Source organism: Protopterus annectens, chromosome 7.part1 (genome assembly GCF_019279795.1).
Source record: "Protopterus annectens isolate FY-2018-M chromosome 7.part1, PAN1.0, whole genome shotgun sequence".
Classification (NCBI taxonomy): Eukaryota; Metazoa; Chordata; order Ceratodontiformes; family Protopteridae; genus Protopterus; species Protopterus annectens.
The window spans coordinates 287,658,685-287,674,961 of record NC_056740.1 but is presented as its reverse complement, the minus strand read 5'-3'; the positions used below and the strand labels follow the sequence as shown (position 1 = coordinate 287,674,961).

General features: G+C 43.2%; 1 protein-coding gene across 1 annotated transcript in view; it reads left to right on the top strand.

The window, feature by feature from the left end:
- Window positions 1-16,277, top strand: part of LOC122807735 — a 249,767-nt gene that overhangs the window by 135,763 nt on the left and 97,727 nt on the right. The window contains exon 5 of the mRNA XM_044078717.1: window positions 9,637-9,769. Within this exon, the coding sequence (XP_043934652.1) occupies window positions 9,637-9,769 (133 nt within the window). The remainder of the gene's footprint in view (window positions 1-9,636; window positions 9,770-16,277) is intronic.

Sequence of the window (16,277 nt, the reverse complement as noted above, 5' to 3'; positions counted from 1 at the left end):
TGAGTCTGTGTGTGTGTGAGTCTGTGTGTGTGTGAGTCTGTGTGTGTGTGTGAGTCTGTGTGTGTGTGTGAGTCTGTGTGTGTGTGTGAGTCTGTGTGTGTGTGTGAGTCTGTGTGTGTGTGTGAGTCTGTGTGTGTGTGGGAGTCTCTGTGTGTGGGAGTCTCTGTGTGTGGGAGTCTCTGTGTGTGTGTGTGGGAGTCTCTGTGTGTGTGTGTGGGAGTCTCTGTGTGGGAGTCTCTGTGTGTGGGAGTCTCTGTCTCTGCCTGTGTGTGTGTGTGTGTGTGTGTGTGTGTGTGTGTGTGTGTGTGTGTGTGTGTGTGTGTGTGGGAGTCTCTGTCTGTGTGTGTGTGGGAGTCTCTGTCTGTCTGTGTGTGTGTGGGAGTCTCTGTCTGTGTGTGTGTGTGGGAGTCTCTGTCTCTGTGTGGAGTCTCTGTCTCTGTGTGGAGTCTCTGTCTCTGTGTGTGTGTGTGGAGTCTCTGTCTCTGTGTGGAGTCTCTGTCTCTGTGTGTGTGTGGAGTCTCTGTCTCTGTGTGTGTGTGGAGTCTCTGTCTCTGTGTGTGTGTGGAGTCTCTGTCTCTGTGTGTGTGTGGAGTCTCTGTCTCTGTGTGTGTGTGGAGTCTCTGTCTCTGTCTCTGTCTCTGTGTGTGTGTGGAGTCTCTGTCTCTGTCTCTGTGTGTGTGGGAGTCTCTGTCTCTGTCTCTGTGTGTGTGGGAGTCTGTGTCTCTGTCTCTCTCTGTGTGGGAGTCTGTGTCTCTATCTCTCTATGTGGGAGTCTGTCTCTGTCTCTCTGTGTGGGAGTCTGTGTCTGGGAGTTTGTGTACCTCTGTGGGACTGGCTACCTTGATGCGGTACAGAGGCTTGTCGTAATGTAACAACATTGCTACTAAATGCCAGTCAATGTGGGTGTCTTTGGGGAGTCAGTGTAGGTGTCTGTGTACCTCTTTGGGACTGGATACCTTGATGCAGTACAGAGGCTTGTCATAATGTAACATTGCTACTAAATGCCAGCTGTAGCTCTTTATCTCATGGCACAAAATCTGGACAAAGCCACAGATAATGGGTTTCCAGCCCCAAAGATCTGGGCAAATTTTAAATATTGCTGTTATAAACTGAATGTTGCCATAGATGTTCTGAAGGGTATAAACTGAAATGCCTGTCATTTAATGAATTCAGTCATCAATGATTGCCACAAAAACAGACCAAACAAGAGTCACATCTGGACATTCTTTGAAAATCTGGGCAGTTGAGTATCCAGTCAGTGTCTGCATCTGTGAGTGGCAACCTTGCTGTGGTACAGGGATTTCATAATGTCACATTGGTACTCGATGCCAGTCAGTGTGTGCACCTGTGAGTTGCTACCTTGTCATGTGCACCTGAGTCACTACCTTGCTGTGGTACAGGGGTTTATCAGGATTGTAACATTGGCACTAAATGCTAGTCAGTGTGTGCACACCTGTGAGTAGCTACCATGCTGTGGTACAGGGGGTTGTCTTAGTGCAACATTGGTATTAAGTGTCAGTCAGTGTGTACCTGTGATTGGCTACCGTACTGTAGTACAGAAGTTTATCATAATGTAACCTTGGTACTAAATGCCAGTCTGGGCTTGGCACAAATTCTTAATGATCTGAATGTAGTGACACTAGTGGTTAAATGGTGCTGGATGAGCTTGACAGGGAAGGAGGTGCAATAGCAATGTGGTCACGCTTCATGTTCTCTTGAGTAGGGCCCCCAACTTGAACCTTGCTGGGGGCCCCCAAAATGCTAGCACCGGCCCTGTGTGGGGGTGGGTACTACTTGTTCTAAAATGCACTTTTATGGCACTGTTTATACTGTTTGCCTTGAATAGGCTGGTTTAAAATTGAACAATATGTACATTTTCCATACCTACTTTTAAGTATGTAAAAGCTGATATATTTAACATTGTTAAAATATTTCTGATTTTTTTTTTTTGTTACTGAGAATTGCTTGTCTGTGACGAATAAAAGCTTGTTGCTTTGGAACACTAGCTGGGTTTCATGATTTTTTGGAAATTATTGTGACTGAGCTCATCAATAAAGTTTTAAAACTAATAATCATTAAACATTTTCACAAAGCACTACAAATTAGACAGCTTTTTCGAAGTCCAGAACTGCTTTCACCAGTTCGGTAATTTTTGGCCTTTCAGACAGTTTGCACACTTCTGACCCAACCACCATTTTACTCCCTGAAGCTTTGTAAATTACCCATCTGTTTGGAATACTGCAACAGTGATTTTAGTCAGGACACAGCCCAGTTGTCTAAGAACTTACCATAACAGTCAGTGTCCTACAGATCACTGTTGCAACATTCCTTCCGACCCCCCTTTTCTTTTTTTATCTGCATCTTTCCTTTATTTTTACTCTACTGCCCTGACTGACAGCCCCCAGGACTGAAGGGGACCCTTCTTATCTCGTGCTTTTTCCCAGATGTCTTCAGGCTGCTGATGACGAGATAGTCTCAGGAGTTATGCTCATAAGTCCACTTATGTACCCGATGTTCATGGGCTGAAGTCATATGTCAGATGTTTGGCATCTGGAAGGTTTAGGCTTTGGTACCATGGCTGGATGTCCGTCATGATTACCCATCTCATTTGGAATACTGTAACAGTGATCAGTAGGATGTCTACTGTTATGGCAAGTTCTAACACAACTGTACTTTCTTGACTGATGAGTGAAGACCTGTGGGCCTTGCTAACTTAGGCTCCTTAGTTTAGTCTTTGTTAGCTTTTTCAGACTGAAGAATTGTGGTCAGTTTCTCTTGCAAGGTTTATTTCCTAGGTGTTTTGGACTCTTGCACTGGGAGGTATGATTCTGCCTAGAAGTCAGTAAGATTAAATTCTCAGGGGACCACTTTCATTGAAGACTGTTGTTACTATTACCACCGTTTCTAGGAGTACTTCTAGAGCATTTTTTCCTCAACACCAGTAGGTGCCACGTTTGTCACAGCTTTAATGAAGCTACAAAGCATCTGGCCCTTTAAATTTTGTACTGTTCAAGTATTTTGAAATGTTAATAGCAGATACTTCTGTGTATGCCTGCTTCTCAGCATCTGAGAGGAAGAGCAAAACATGAGGTGTACAAACATGGGTTATTTAGAATGAAAAGACCAAATCCGTCTTTCTGTTTCACCACTGAAGTGAGACTCTGAAATTGGTATGTGCCACTTCTGTTTCTTCCCCTTTTTGATTCCCACTGCTTGTGCTGAGTTTATTCCACACTACCACTGAGCTGATAAACACTGCTGGTGATGTAGCTTAGATGGAAAGAAAATTCCATTTTGGTGGTGCCTTTTGTTGCACAGTTTATAAGATCAATCAGATCTGACATATACCCTTCATGGTAAGGCCAGACATTGACATGTACAGTCATTTCCAGCTTGGGTTACTGTAATGCTGTTTTGTTAGAGTTTGCTAGAATTTTGACTGTGTGTAAGTATTGCATTTAACAGCATGTATTTAATTGGGATTTCCATGAAAAAATATACCATTGCTGATGGAATTGCACTGGCATCCTGTTAAACAATTGATATCCTCCTGCATCACCGTTGCAGTATTCTTTACCCGAGGGATCTCCTGCCAAGGATAGCCCAACATCCGGCTACTATACTAAAGCCTTTATTACTTCTAGGCATTATATCTCAAACGTATGCTCCCCATGCAAGGCATAGGGCATAAAGATGATGTACAGACACGCACTCAGAACTTCTTTGCTGGCAGTCTAAGCACTATTGTTGAACATCAGTCTGAATGCCCTTCTGCTGTGCTGGTTCCCAAGCTGTATTTTCAGATATGTGCCCCATTGGACTTTCTTTTTTCTTCTATTTTTTGTGGTTATTGTGTTCAGGTCATCCAGAAAGGGAAAATGTCAATTTGGGAGACAGATTCCCCATAAAGACTTTCACAGTCAGTGTCTGTTTTATTTGGGTGCTTCCCACAATCATACACAGTGCACTGTTCACCAGCTGTTTGTGCCTAATACCCTACATAGTCGTCTCTCTTCCTTGTCCATATACCTAGGGAACCATTGTCTTAAATTGTTGGCTTAGGGTGCTGTGGATGAATCTTCCTGTCCTTAGGCCAACCATCTTCCAAGAAGGCATAAAAGTTAGGTCTGATCCAGCTACTGTCCAGCCTCCCCCAGACACCTCTGTCAAGGCTGGCAGATGCTCAAATGACCATCTGATGGTTGCTTTGAATTCCTCTGTAGAGACTCCGCTGGAAGCCGGCATAGATCGGCTTCTTGCACGTCCTCAGATGCTTCAGCCCATGAGCATGGGGTACGTAAGTGGACTTGTAAGCATAACTTCTTAGACTGCCTCTCTTCCAGCAGCCTGAAGACATCTGATGTTGAGGAGGAACCTCAGCTGATTATATCTGAAGGGCTGAGCGGGATTCCTACCAGCATTATTGAGCCTTACCAGGAGTCTGACCCTCTGAGGGTGTTTTGTGGGGACATCCAACAGAAAACGAAATAAAAAATAAAGCACATTTCCCCTGTTAAGGATCCCCAGTGTGAATTGCAGGATTTCACTTAGGATTTGTTTAATGATTTGATTGCCTTGAAGCCTCCTCAAGGGGTCTCTGTACTGCTCCTCCCTGGTCTTTCACTCCACTCAAGAGGCATAGATAATTGTGTGCCTTGGATGAGGACCTGAGCTCAGGGGAAAAATCTTTGGCTTACTCTTTCCAAATCCCTTCCCCCTTTGACTACTGTTCAGATGAAGAGGACTCTATAAGTCCAGATTCCCCCTGGAGGAACTCTCCTTTGAAGATACCATTGCCCCTATAATTGATTAGTTTAAGTGGGATAATTCTTAAGTCTCTGAGGTTCAGAAAACAAATTTAGTTCCTACAGATGTTTTTTTCCAAGCCATCTGCTGTTCTTACTGTTCGGGCTGCCCTTCTGGATACAGCCCCTGACTCTCAGCCCCCTGCACCTAAGAAGCCAGATAGATTCAATAAAATGACCGAGTGCAAATTTCTTTATAAATGCCATTCTGCTGACCCTTCTGTAATGTGGGTCTCCTCTGACAAGCCATCCAAGTTATTTCTTGCTACCAAGCAGTTGCCTTCTGATAAAGATAGAAGGGCCATGGAAAGGCTGGGCAAGAAGGTGTACACTATTGCCACTTTGTCCTTTTGGGCAATCAGCTGCCAGACTCATATGACCATGTATGTTTTGTCTGACCTCTCTGAGGTTTCTAAGGTGGTTTCTGACCTTACCTGACTTTGGGAGGAAGGCTTTCTCCCTTTCCCTGCTGGACTGTATTTCTCGAGTTGCCCACAACTCAGTTAAATGCAGCTATGATGAAGCTGATGCCTGTTTCTAGGTTGCTGCCATTGGTTTAGTTTTGAGGTGTTGTTTTTGGCTTTGTCATCAGGCTTTGCCTGATTACATTAAGGCCAAGCTTTTGGATGCTCCTTTGGATAATAAACATCTTTTGGATCTGCTGTAGCTGAACTTTTAAGTCTCTCCAGGACAAGGGCAAAACCTTGCAGGAGATTAAACATTTTTGTTTCTTCTATTCCCAAATTTCAGAGGAATTGCCCTTCTGAGTCTGCATTTGTTTGTAGGCAATCTCGCCGTCCTCCTTAGGCAAGAAGGATTCTAGGCGTGTGCCTTCTGCCAAGTCTACTCAGACTCCTGCCACCCAGAAACCTGGGTTCTATTTGACAGTTTGCTTTCTCCTGCCATCGGCCAGGTTCCCTTGTCCCTTCGTCTGTCCCTGTCTAATTGGCTACAAATCACTTCAGACTCTTGGGTTCTTTCCGTTATCTGTCAGGGATATTTCATGGTTTGGAAGTCCTTCCTCCACCTCCTCAAGAACAGCTCTCTCTTTTTCCATAGGTTCTTCACTCTGTTTTGGCTTAGGACACCATTCAAGCCATGCCTCCTGCCTAACTAGGGAAGAGGTTTTATTCCAGGATGTTTTTGTTCTCTGAAAAGCAGAGTACATGGAGACTGGATCTTTCCAGGCTGAACACCTTCCTCAGGATTCCTTCCTTTTGGCTGTTATCTCTGCAGATTATTTCCTCTTCTACCTCAGGCCTGGAGTCTCTGGATCTCAAGGATGCGTACTTTCACATTCCCATCCATCCCCTCTTCAGGAAATATTTACATTTCTCTGTTTCTTCCTTGCATTTTCTGTTCTCTGGTTTGCCCTTTGGCCTCTCTACTGCCCCAAGGATATTCATCAAATGCCTTGCTCCTGTAATTGCTTTTTGCAGGGTTTGAGGAATTCAGATATTTTCCCATCTAGACAATCTGGATATTTAAGCTTCTTCCCCCAGTTCTCTGATTCAGGATCAGAAGTTTACTACTTCCCTATTACACAGTCTAGGGTTCAACATAAACTTCCAGAAGTCAGTTTGGATTCCTTCCCAGAATCATATTTTCTTTGGCTGCTGACTTCAGACAGTTACCTTGCTGGCATCTCTGCCTACCTTTAATGCTCTGTCTAATTTAATTGCCTTTTTCCAGTCCCTTCTTCCTCTGGTGTCTGACACCTCCAGGGAATTTTTCAGAGTTCTTGTGGATCATACCTTCTACCATTCCCATGTTCCCTTTCACCAGGCTCCATATAAAGGAACTTCAGTGGTTCTTCAAGTCAGTGTGTCATCAACATTGCCACCCTCTGGACTTCTTTGTAGCTTTCCTTCCCTTCCATGTGTTCAAGCTTCAGTGGTGGATTCATCAACTTTCACTCAACCCAAGGCTTCCTTTTTAAGCTCCTGTTCCATCTCAAGAGCTCTTTACAGATGCCTCAGACAGAGGGTGGGGGTGCCTCATAGGCCTCCTGAAGGGTGAGTGTCTCTGGCATCCTCTTCACATGTCAGATCACATCCATGTAAAGGAGATGAGGGCTTTGCTTCTGGCTGTTTAGGGTTTTCACCCTGGGCCCCTCAGTTTTCACAGACAATACCACAGTGATGTGGCATGTCTACAAGCAAGGGGTCACAAGGTCCTATCTTCTTCTCAGACTAGATCTTCAGGTCTGGGATCTAGCTATCCAGTATCAAGTGATTCTTCAGGCAGTTTAGATTCCTTTTGAGCAGGTCCAGCACATAAGATCATGAATGGATGCTTCATAGAGATTTGTTCCTGGACATTGTCCATCAGTGGTGTATTCCTCAGGTAGATCTTTTTGCCTGTACTCTGAACATACTACTTCCTCTATTCTGTTCCAGAGTTCCAAGTCCTCTGGCTTTGAAAGTGGATGTCATGTCTTTTTTCCTTGGAAGGAGATGTTTTTGTATGCCTTCCCTCCCCTTCCTCTGTTACCATGAGTGTTGCACAGGATCAGATTTGGCTCTCCCAAAATAATTAGTGACTCCCCTTTGGTACAAACAGCATTGGTTCCCACTTGGCCAGGGGAAGTTATTACACATTACCTCACCAGGTGGATCTTCTCACACAAGACAAGGGATCTCTTATCCATCCTCACTTGTCCACCCCTCAGCTGACACTGTGGGTTTTAGGGTTTTGATCCCTTTCAGGTACCTCTTTCCTGAGGACTTAGTTTGAGTTCTGCAGGAGGCCAGGAAACCCACTACCAGGAAATCACATATGTCCCAATGGAAGCGATTTTTTTTGTCTGGTGCCGCTCTCACCATCAGGTTCCCCTATCTTTGTAGTTTCCTCTGTTTTTTTCTTATTTGTGTGATCTGCTCCATGCTGGCTTGACATATTCTTCAGTTAAAGCTCATCTATCAACGATATGTGGTTGTCTGACCACGACTCCTGTGGCCTCTAGATTTAAGGTCAAGCAATTTCTTAAATGTGTCCTTCATATCAGGCCTCCCAGGAAGCCTATTCCACTTTCCTAGGACGTCAGTTTTGTACTTAAATTTGACTCAGACTCCTTTTGACCCTGATTCCTTACAACATTGTACTTGGAAGACTGCTCTTTTTGCTGTTACTTCAGCCAAGAGGGTGTCTGAATGTCAGGCTCCAGTGGTTATTCCCCCTTTTATAGTTTTCCACAGAGACAAGGTGTCACTCTGCAGTAATCTTTGTATGCCCAAGGTGGTCAGTGATTTGCCTTAATCCATCTATTCATCTTCCTTCCTTTTTTCCTTCTCTGCAGTCTGCCAGTGAGAAGGTTCTACACACCTTGGATTTGCATACACTGCTCATATATTTGGATAAAATAAAAGTTATTAGCAAATCTGAGCAGCTTTTTGTTTCTTTTCATTCCAGGACTTTGGGTTTGGCTGTTTCTAAGCAAACCATCTTCTCTGGGATTTCTAAGGCTATTTCTTTTTGTTATTCTTTTCATGGAAAATGTCTTTTATAGTCAATAAAGATGTATTCTACTAGGGCAGCTGCCTCCTCTGGTGCTGTTTTCAAGGGTTTGGATACCATTTCCATCCTTGAGGTTGTTACTTGGTCCTCTGTTTATACTTTCACTAAGCATTACAAGTTGGATGTTATTTCCAGGAGGAGGGCTATCCTGCATGGGTTTTTAGAGGGCTGTTTCTGTTCCTTCTTCCTTCTCCTAGGCTTCTTCTTGAGCTCTTGTACTCTCCCTTAAAATAATACTGCCGCAGTGATATGGAAGGACGTAGTACAGTTGTGTAAAATTTTACCATAGCAGTAGATGTCCTTCTCTTCACTGTTGCAGTATTCACTCCTTCCCTCTGTTTCAGCAGTTGCTCTGTAGTTTTCGTACCCTTCTGGCTGGCTTCGTCTTTTTCCTTTTTTTTTCCTTCTGGGTCCCACGTTCTCCTTGTCCCTAGGATCATTCTGTTCCTCCTGAGGCTTCTTCAGTTTTGACGTGCATCACCTTTATTCCCTACAACTTGTGCAAGGAGCATACGTGTGATATTTGATGCCTATAAATACTAAAGACTTTGGTATACTGGTCGACATTGGACTATCCTTGGCAGGAGATCCCTTAGGTAAAGAATACTGCAACAGTGAAGAGAAGGACATCTACTCTTATTGTAAGATTTTACACAACTCTGCTTTCTCTAAAATAGGTTAATTATCACAGAATGTCCTGTTTAGTTTAGGCCGGTTAATTCAAATGTGTGTTAAGATAGTATATCACTGTATGACCCCTCCCCCTCTTGATTTCATCAATGGCTCATTAATGGATATTCCAGAAATTCAGTTAGACATGTTAGGACACAGGATATTTGCCCCTACTAGAGACAGTTGCTCTTGCCCTTATGAAATTCTTTTACCAGGTTAGTGATTATTCATTGTACTCCTAACTCTGAGGAAATTTGTTGCTCATATGGGCTTTAGATTCATGTTGACATCTCTGTGAACATTTTGTCATGCTGAATGAATTATGCACATTTTATGTTTTTTTTATTTGTCTGTTTGTAATAAAAGTGTGGAATGAGTTTTTGCATTTCATTGTTTTTGTTTGCAAAAATAATTCATATCTCTGTATGAAAAAATTTCTCTTTAAGTAGTATCCAACTTATTTGTTGAAAGACAAAAAAAGTTGAAAAAATACAGATGCATACATTATTTACGACATAATCAAACGTTCTAATTAATTCTGTCAAACTGTCTGAATTATCTTGTTGTATTATCAAACGGCAAAACAGTGTACTTGCTTATACTTTTTCTTTTTTTTTCCCCATGATGGCCATTTTGCTTACAGGTGGGCCCGTAACAGCTACACAGGCAAGGGTGGGAAGCCATTCTGGGTGGATCCATATGATCAGAATATCCAGCATGTCTTTATAGATGATAACATTCGCTTCACTGATGATTACAACATTGTCCACCCTTTGGTATGTATTTTGCATAACTGACTGCGGATTGTTCATTAGTAATGCTTAACTTCAGAGCTTTTCTTCCATGTAGATTAGGACAAAAAGCATGACCTTGCATTCAAGTCGGTGATTTTGTAAGACAGCAATGATCTGCATAGCTCTGTAGACAGCTCATTATAGACAAGACTTGAATTTGGGTGTACGGTGTATAGTCAAATGCAATTTGATAAGTTTTTAAAGGGATGCAAGAAGCTTAGTTATTCATCCTGGAATGGAACTCCACCTTAACTCTTGTGCATTGCACTGAAGTTGAGAGCAGTGTTCAGTAGAGAACAGCAAACAGCTGTAATAAGGTGAGGAAATTAGTTCTGGTGAACTGATACTTTGATGATTTGACAGTGATTTTATGTTTGCAGGGTTTTAAGCTTTGATTTTAGACAAGAGGAACCCTTTAATGTTTTGTCTTTGCTTTAGTGTTTGTTTCGAAGCCAAATCGTGGTTTGCAGCATACATACTGCTTGCAGTTAAGTCTGGTCAGTTGAAAATCGTTCAAGTTCTCAGTATTTCTAAAAAAAGATGGGCAAAGACGGTAGGCTCTCACTGTTGTATGATTGCCAGAAGTAGAAAACATTGGAGATTGGTTACAGGCCCCATGGAATGTGTCTAATTGACCTCAAACAAATTATCATGTAGTCAGCTAACCAGAATGCAACTGGTTTTGTGACTGTTACACCGTGTGCCATTGAAATCCTGAATAGAATCATGCAGAAGGGAAGGCAGAAGTTGAACATATTCGTGGCTTTGTTAGAACACTGCGCTTGGCCATCTACACATCATTCTTTTGTCTCACCACACTTGGACCATCTGCATTCAGTTTTATTATTGCCCTGCTTCATGATACTTTCCAACATGAACAACACTGCTGCACCACTGTCTGAAAAAAGCATGGTGCTTTAAAGTATGTGTTCTGTCTTGTCAAAGATAAATTATATTGTATTTTTATGGCTGGAATCCGTTTATAGGATCAATTCAATGTCTTTGCCCAGTTATCCAAAATTCTGCCATTAGGACTAGAGTTTGTGCTGTTTGTTTAAAGTTAAAGATCCTGTGCAATGTTTTTTGTTGCCATTTGTTTTTTGCTGTAATTGTGCTCTCATTTTATAAAGTAGGCTTTCTTGTGGTAAAATAGATTGTATTTTATTTACTTTATTAGAACTGTGCTTATTAAGTTTAGTAAGCATGTTTACAGTAGCCTGAAAAGTTGTCCGGTTACCTCCTGAATCCATGTCATGTGATGTAAAATTCTAATGATGTAATTGTCAGCACAAATAGTTTGACAGTTTATAGTGGATAGTTGTTTTCTGAAGTCAGTAACAGATTTCAGCACATGAATGCATCACAGTCAGTCAGACAATAAATAGGTAAATAAATGCAGTTATATTCAAGTAAAAGCAAATTAGAACCAAATCAGATTTCTCATAAAGTCTATAATGCTTTTCATGTAGTATACTAATGCACTAACACTAATAGTTATCTATCATTGGATAATCAGTTTTAGAAAGAAAACTAGGGTGAGTGAATCATCTTAATGGTTGCTCTATAGCAGCATTCCCCAACCACCGGGCTGTCGCCAGTACTGGTGCGTGGAGCACTTGGAACTGGGCCATCAGGTAAGGTAAGTGAATGCCTGTATGAGTGTGTATTTGTCTGTCTGTGTGTGTGAGTGAATGCGTGCACGAAAACAAGAGTCTGTGTGTGTGTGTGTGTGTGTGTGTGTGTGTGTGTGTGTGTGTGTGTGTGTGTGTGTGTGTGTGTGTGTGTGTGTGAGCGAGATTGGGAGAGTGAGAGCGATGTGTTAATGAATTCAGGAAAGAATGAAGGTGTGTGTCTCTGTGTGTCTGTGTGTGTGTCTGTGTGTGTGTGTGTCTGTGTGTGTGTGTGTGTCTGTGTGTGTGTCTGTGTGTGTGTGTGTCTGTGTGTGTGTGTGTCTGTCTGTCTGTCTGTATGTGTGTGTCTGTCTGTATGTGTGTGTGTGTGTGTGTGTGTGTGTGTGTGTGTGTGTGTGTGTGTGTGTGTGTGTGTCTGTATGCGTGTGTCTGTATGCGTGTACGCGTCTGTATCTGTGAGTGTGTGATCGGAAGAGTGAGAGGGATGTATGAATGAATGCTTAAGTGGTTGTGTGGCAGGCATGTGGGTGTGAGACCAGGAGAGTGATGTATGAATGAATGCGTAAGTGGGTTTGTGAATAAATGTGTGAATGAATGCAGGTATGAATGAGGAAGTGGCTGTGTGTGTGTATGTGTGAGATCGGGAGAGTGAGAGCGATGTATGAATGAATGAATGCGGGTATGAATGAGGATGTGACTGTGTGTGTGTTTGGCCGGGAGAGAGTAAGTGATGTGTGAGTGAATGCAGGTATGTGTGTGAGATCACAAAAGATTGAGAGCAATGTGTGTGAATGAATGCAAAAGAGACTGTGTTTGTGTGTGTGTGTGTGTGTTTGTGTGTGTGTGTGTGTGTGTGTGTGTGTGTGTGTGTGTGTGTGTGTGTGTGTGTGTGTGTTTGTGTGTGTGTGTGTTTGTGTGTGTGTGTGTTTGTGTGTGTGTGTGTTTGTGTGTGTGTGTGTGTGTGTGTGTGTGTGTGTGTGTGTGTGTGTGTGTGTGTGTGTGTGTGTGTGTGAGATATGGGCGAAAGGTACACAAACCTCATTGCTGCTGCTGCAGCAATCACACTCACTCTTCACTCTCTTTTTCTCTCTCTCCCCCTCTCTCTCTGTAACTCACTCGCTCACACACACACACACACACACACACCACCTCTCAACCTCTTACTTAGATCAAGAAATCTGACAAAGCCAAAAATAATGGGGGGACAAAGGTCCAAAATAGGGACCCTTTTAAGTGCTGCTCTTACAAACTTTAAAAGTTGATAGAAATACAGGTTGTGCATTAGCATGAATTTTCTGAAGGGTATGAAGGATGAAACTCATTGTCATTATTTTCTGACTTCAGCCTCAATGATCTGCCAGTGATTTGCCAGAAAACAATTTTATGAGAAAAAGACCAAAAATATGAGACAAAAATCTGGACATTCTGTGAAAATCTGTACAGTTGAGAAGTATGTGGGATAGATGTTAAATATTGCTCTTATAAACAAAATCAGTAAGGTTGCCATTAGGTTTACTTACCTCTCAACCATAGTAGATCAATGTTATGCTGTTAAGCAGAATGTACATTTTTTTTTTTTTTTTGGTAATTATTATAGTACTTTGGAGCTTTTCTCCCTGGGTCTGGCCTCCTCATTAAACAAATGTCAAATAAATAAATACTTCATTATGCACACTGTGAGATGGCCGGTCCATGGAAAATTGTCTTACATTGATACTGGTTCAAAAAAGGTTGGAGACCACTGCTCTATAGTAAAGGTGCTAATGTTATCCGTTGAAGGAGTTAATGCTGGAATGAAAATTTTTGGAATGATGTTCTTCATCTCACATTGCTGCAGTCCTTACACTTGGGTAGTCCGCTGTCCTCGGTCGGCCCGAATATCAAAGTATTAGGCTGACGTCGGTCAAGGCGCTTAAGACTGACATCAGGACGTCAGGGTACAAATGCGCATGACCGACGTCATATCCCCAGTCTTTTTTGCCGCATGGTCCGATGCAGAAGCAGCGTTGCAAGTGCCGCTGGCGTTCTGAAATTTTCAATTCGGAGTTTGACAGAGTCAAAGTTGGCTAAGTACCCCGTTGGGGAATATTTTATTTTTTCTTGCCTCAGTGGTTTACCGGATGTCAGAAAAAGTGAATAACTGTATTTCTTGTGGGAAACAGATACCGCATAGAGATTATCATACTTTGTGTATTCCTTGTTTGGGGCCTGAGCACGACGTTGTTGGGTGTCGCTTTTGTGCTAGGTTCAATAAGCGCACTATTAGCGAAAGGTTAGATTGTGCCAGGTTGGTCTCGGAAGCGGTGCAATTATAATATGCCGTCGGATGCTCCGGCCCGCTTCTTCAAGAAGCACAAAGACAAAGCAGCTAAACCCAGGCAAGAAGAGTCGTCCGCACGGACGCCGGTTCTTTAGAGGTGTCAGTGGAACCGGTGGTTCCGCCGGAGGTTTCTCTGGAGTCCCAGGGGGAGACTTTGTTATTGCAGGATGTGGCCTCTCAGGAGGCAGGTCAGGCTGAAGGGGCTTCTCAGGTTACTGTACTCCCCTCCCTTCCTAGGGTGGTTAGGCCCTCTCCTTCTGTTTCCAAGGCTTCTCCCAGAGGCAGGCCAGGTTTAGCTTCTGTTGGTGTCACTCCTAGTTCATCAGGATCTGTGCCCAAGAAGCACATGCTTAAAATGGCAGAAGATTTAATTACTTTGATTAGAGGTTCTTTGCCCCCTCCTGATAAGAGGCCTAGGGTGGAACCAGAGTTGGGAGTTTTGAGCAGGCTTCGGATGTTTCAGAGTCTTCGGCTGAAGACTTGCAGGAGTATTCTCCTTATTCTGATTCTGATGTGGATGATTCTACTCCTTCTGCTTCTCCTCCAGAGGATTTTTCTTTTTCAGAGAGACTTCATTCCATGAGGGAACATTTTAAGTGGGAAGGTCAGGACTTCTCTGATTCCAGGAAAAGGCTTAGGGAATTTTTGCTTTTACCCCAGCATAGGCCTTTGGCTATACCTCCTGTTCTGGATGTTGTGGAAGATGTGTTTGCAGAGGCTTCACTTAATCCTGATTCTTTGCCTCCTGCTCCTGTTAAACCGGATAGGTATTACAGGGTGCCTGAAGCTCATAAATATCTTTATAAGAGTCCTAGGGCGGACCCAGAAACTGTTAGTCAGGGACCTAAGGGTATCAAGGCCTCTGTTGTAAAAAATCCGGTTCCTCCAGATAAAGAGGCCAGGGCTTTGGATAGATGGGGAAAGAAAGTCTATACTTCTTCCACCTTAGCTATGAGGGCTTTGAATTGCCAGTTTCACATGTTGAAATATCAAAACTATCTACTTTCTCAATTGAAGTCTAAGGTAGATGCTCTGGCGGAAGGTATTGAGTGTAAAGAATTACAAGATTTGGTACATGTTTCTGAACAGGTGGGTAAGCATTCTTTACAATGTGGTTTTGATGCTGTACAGGCCTCGTCTAGGGTGGCTGCCACTGGATCAGTTCTTCGCAGGCACGCCTGGCTGAGGGATCAGAATTTATCTGACCATGTTAAGACAAGGATTTTAGATGCTCCTTTACAGTCTGATGTGTTGTTTGGTTCACCTGTGGAGGCAGTCTTAAAGAAAATGGAAGACAAGGCTAAGTCTATGCAGACTGTTAAAGATTTTTGCAAGTTCAGCCGCCAAGTTTAGTAGGAATTGGCCTGCTAAGGGGTGGACGTACCCTTCTTATGATTCACAGTCTAGGGTAGATCTAGGCGTGGTAGGGGCAGAGCTCAGGGCTCTTTCAGGCCTAGAACAGGAGTTCACCTGCACAGTCTTGGTGAGGGCAGGGCCAGTCCTTTCGTAAACAGGCCCAATGACCTACCTTTTCAGCTGCCAGAGCCTTCTCGTCTGGCAGCACCTTTGGGAGGAAGGTTGGCACTCTTCAAAGAAAATTGGAGTTTAATTACCCAAGACAGATGGGTATTGGATATCATACACCAAGGTTACAAGTTTTATTTCCATACCTTGCCTCCTTTCAAAGGCATGCCAGACGTTCCTCCTCAGCAAAGAATAGAGGCTCACAAACAAATTTCTCTGCTGCTTCAAATAGGGGCCATACAGCCGGTCCCTCTGCCAGAAGTGGGCCTAGGATTTTATTCTCGCCTGTTCCTAGTACCAAAGAAGGGGAACACGTGGAGACCAATTTTGGATTTATCTATCCTCAACACTTATCTGGACATTCCCAAGTTCAAAATGTTGACGTTACAACAGCTTTTACCTCTGCTGGGCAAAGATCACTGGATGGTGACTCTGGATCTCAAGGAGGCTTACCTTCATGTTCCTATCAGGCTAAGTTGCAGGAAGTATCTGCGTTTCGGGCTGGGACTTCTCATTATCAGTTCTCTGCATTGCCCTTTGGCTTATCTACTGCCCAGAGTGTTCACGAAAGTTCTGGCTCCAGTGATAGCTTTCTTCAGGCTAAAAGGAATACAGATCTATCCTTATTTGGATGATTGCCTGATTCTGGCTCAAGGAAGGGACGAACTTCTTCATCATTTGCAATATGTGATAGCAGTGCTAAGATGCCTGGGGTATTCTGTGAACGAAATAAAGTCCAGTCTAGTACCCTCTCAGGACATGTGCTTTCTGGGTGTGAGACTGAATACAGCATCCCAGATGGCCTTTTTGACCCCGGACAAACAAAAGAATCTTTCCCTTTACTTCCATCAATTGTCTCATCAGTCCAGGCTGACTGCAAAGACAGTCCTTCAAGCCTTGGGGTTCATGGCATCTTGTATTCTGGTGCTTCCCAATGCCAAACTGCATATGAGGAAGCTACAATGGTATCTCAAAAATGTATGGACACAGCACTGCCCAGGATATGGACACTGTC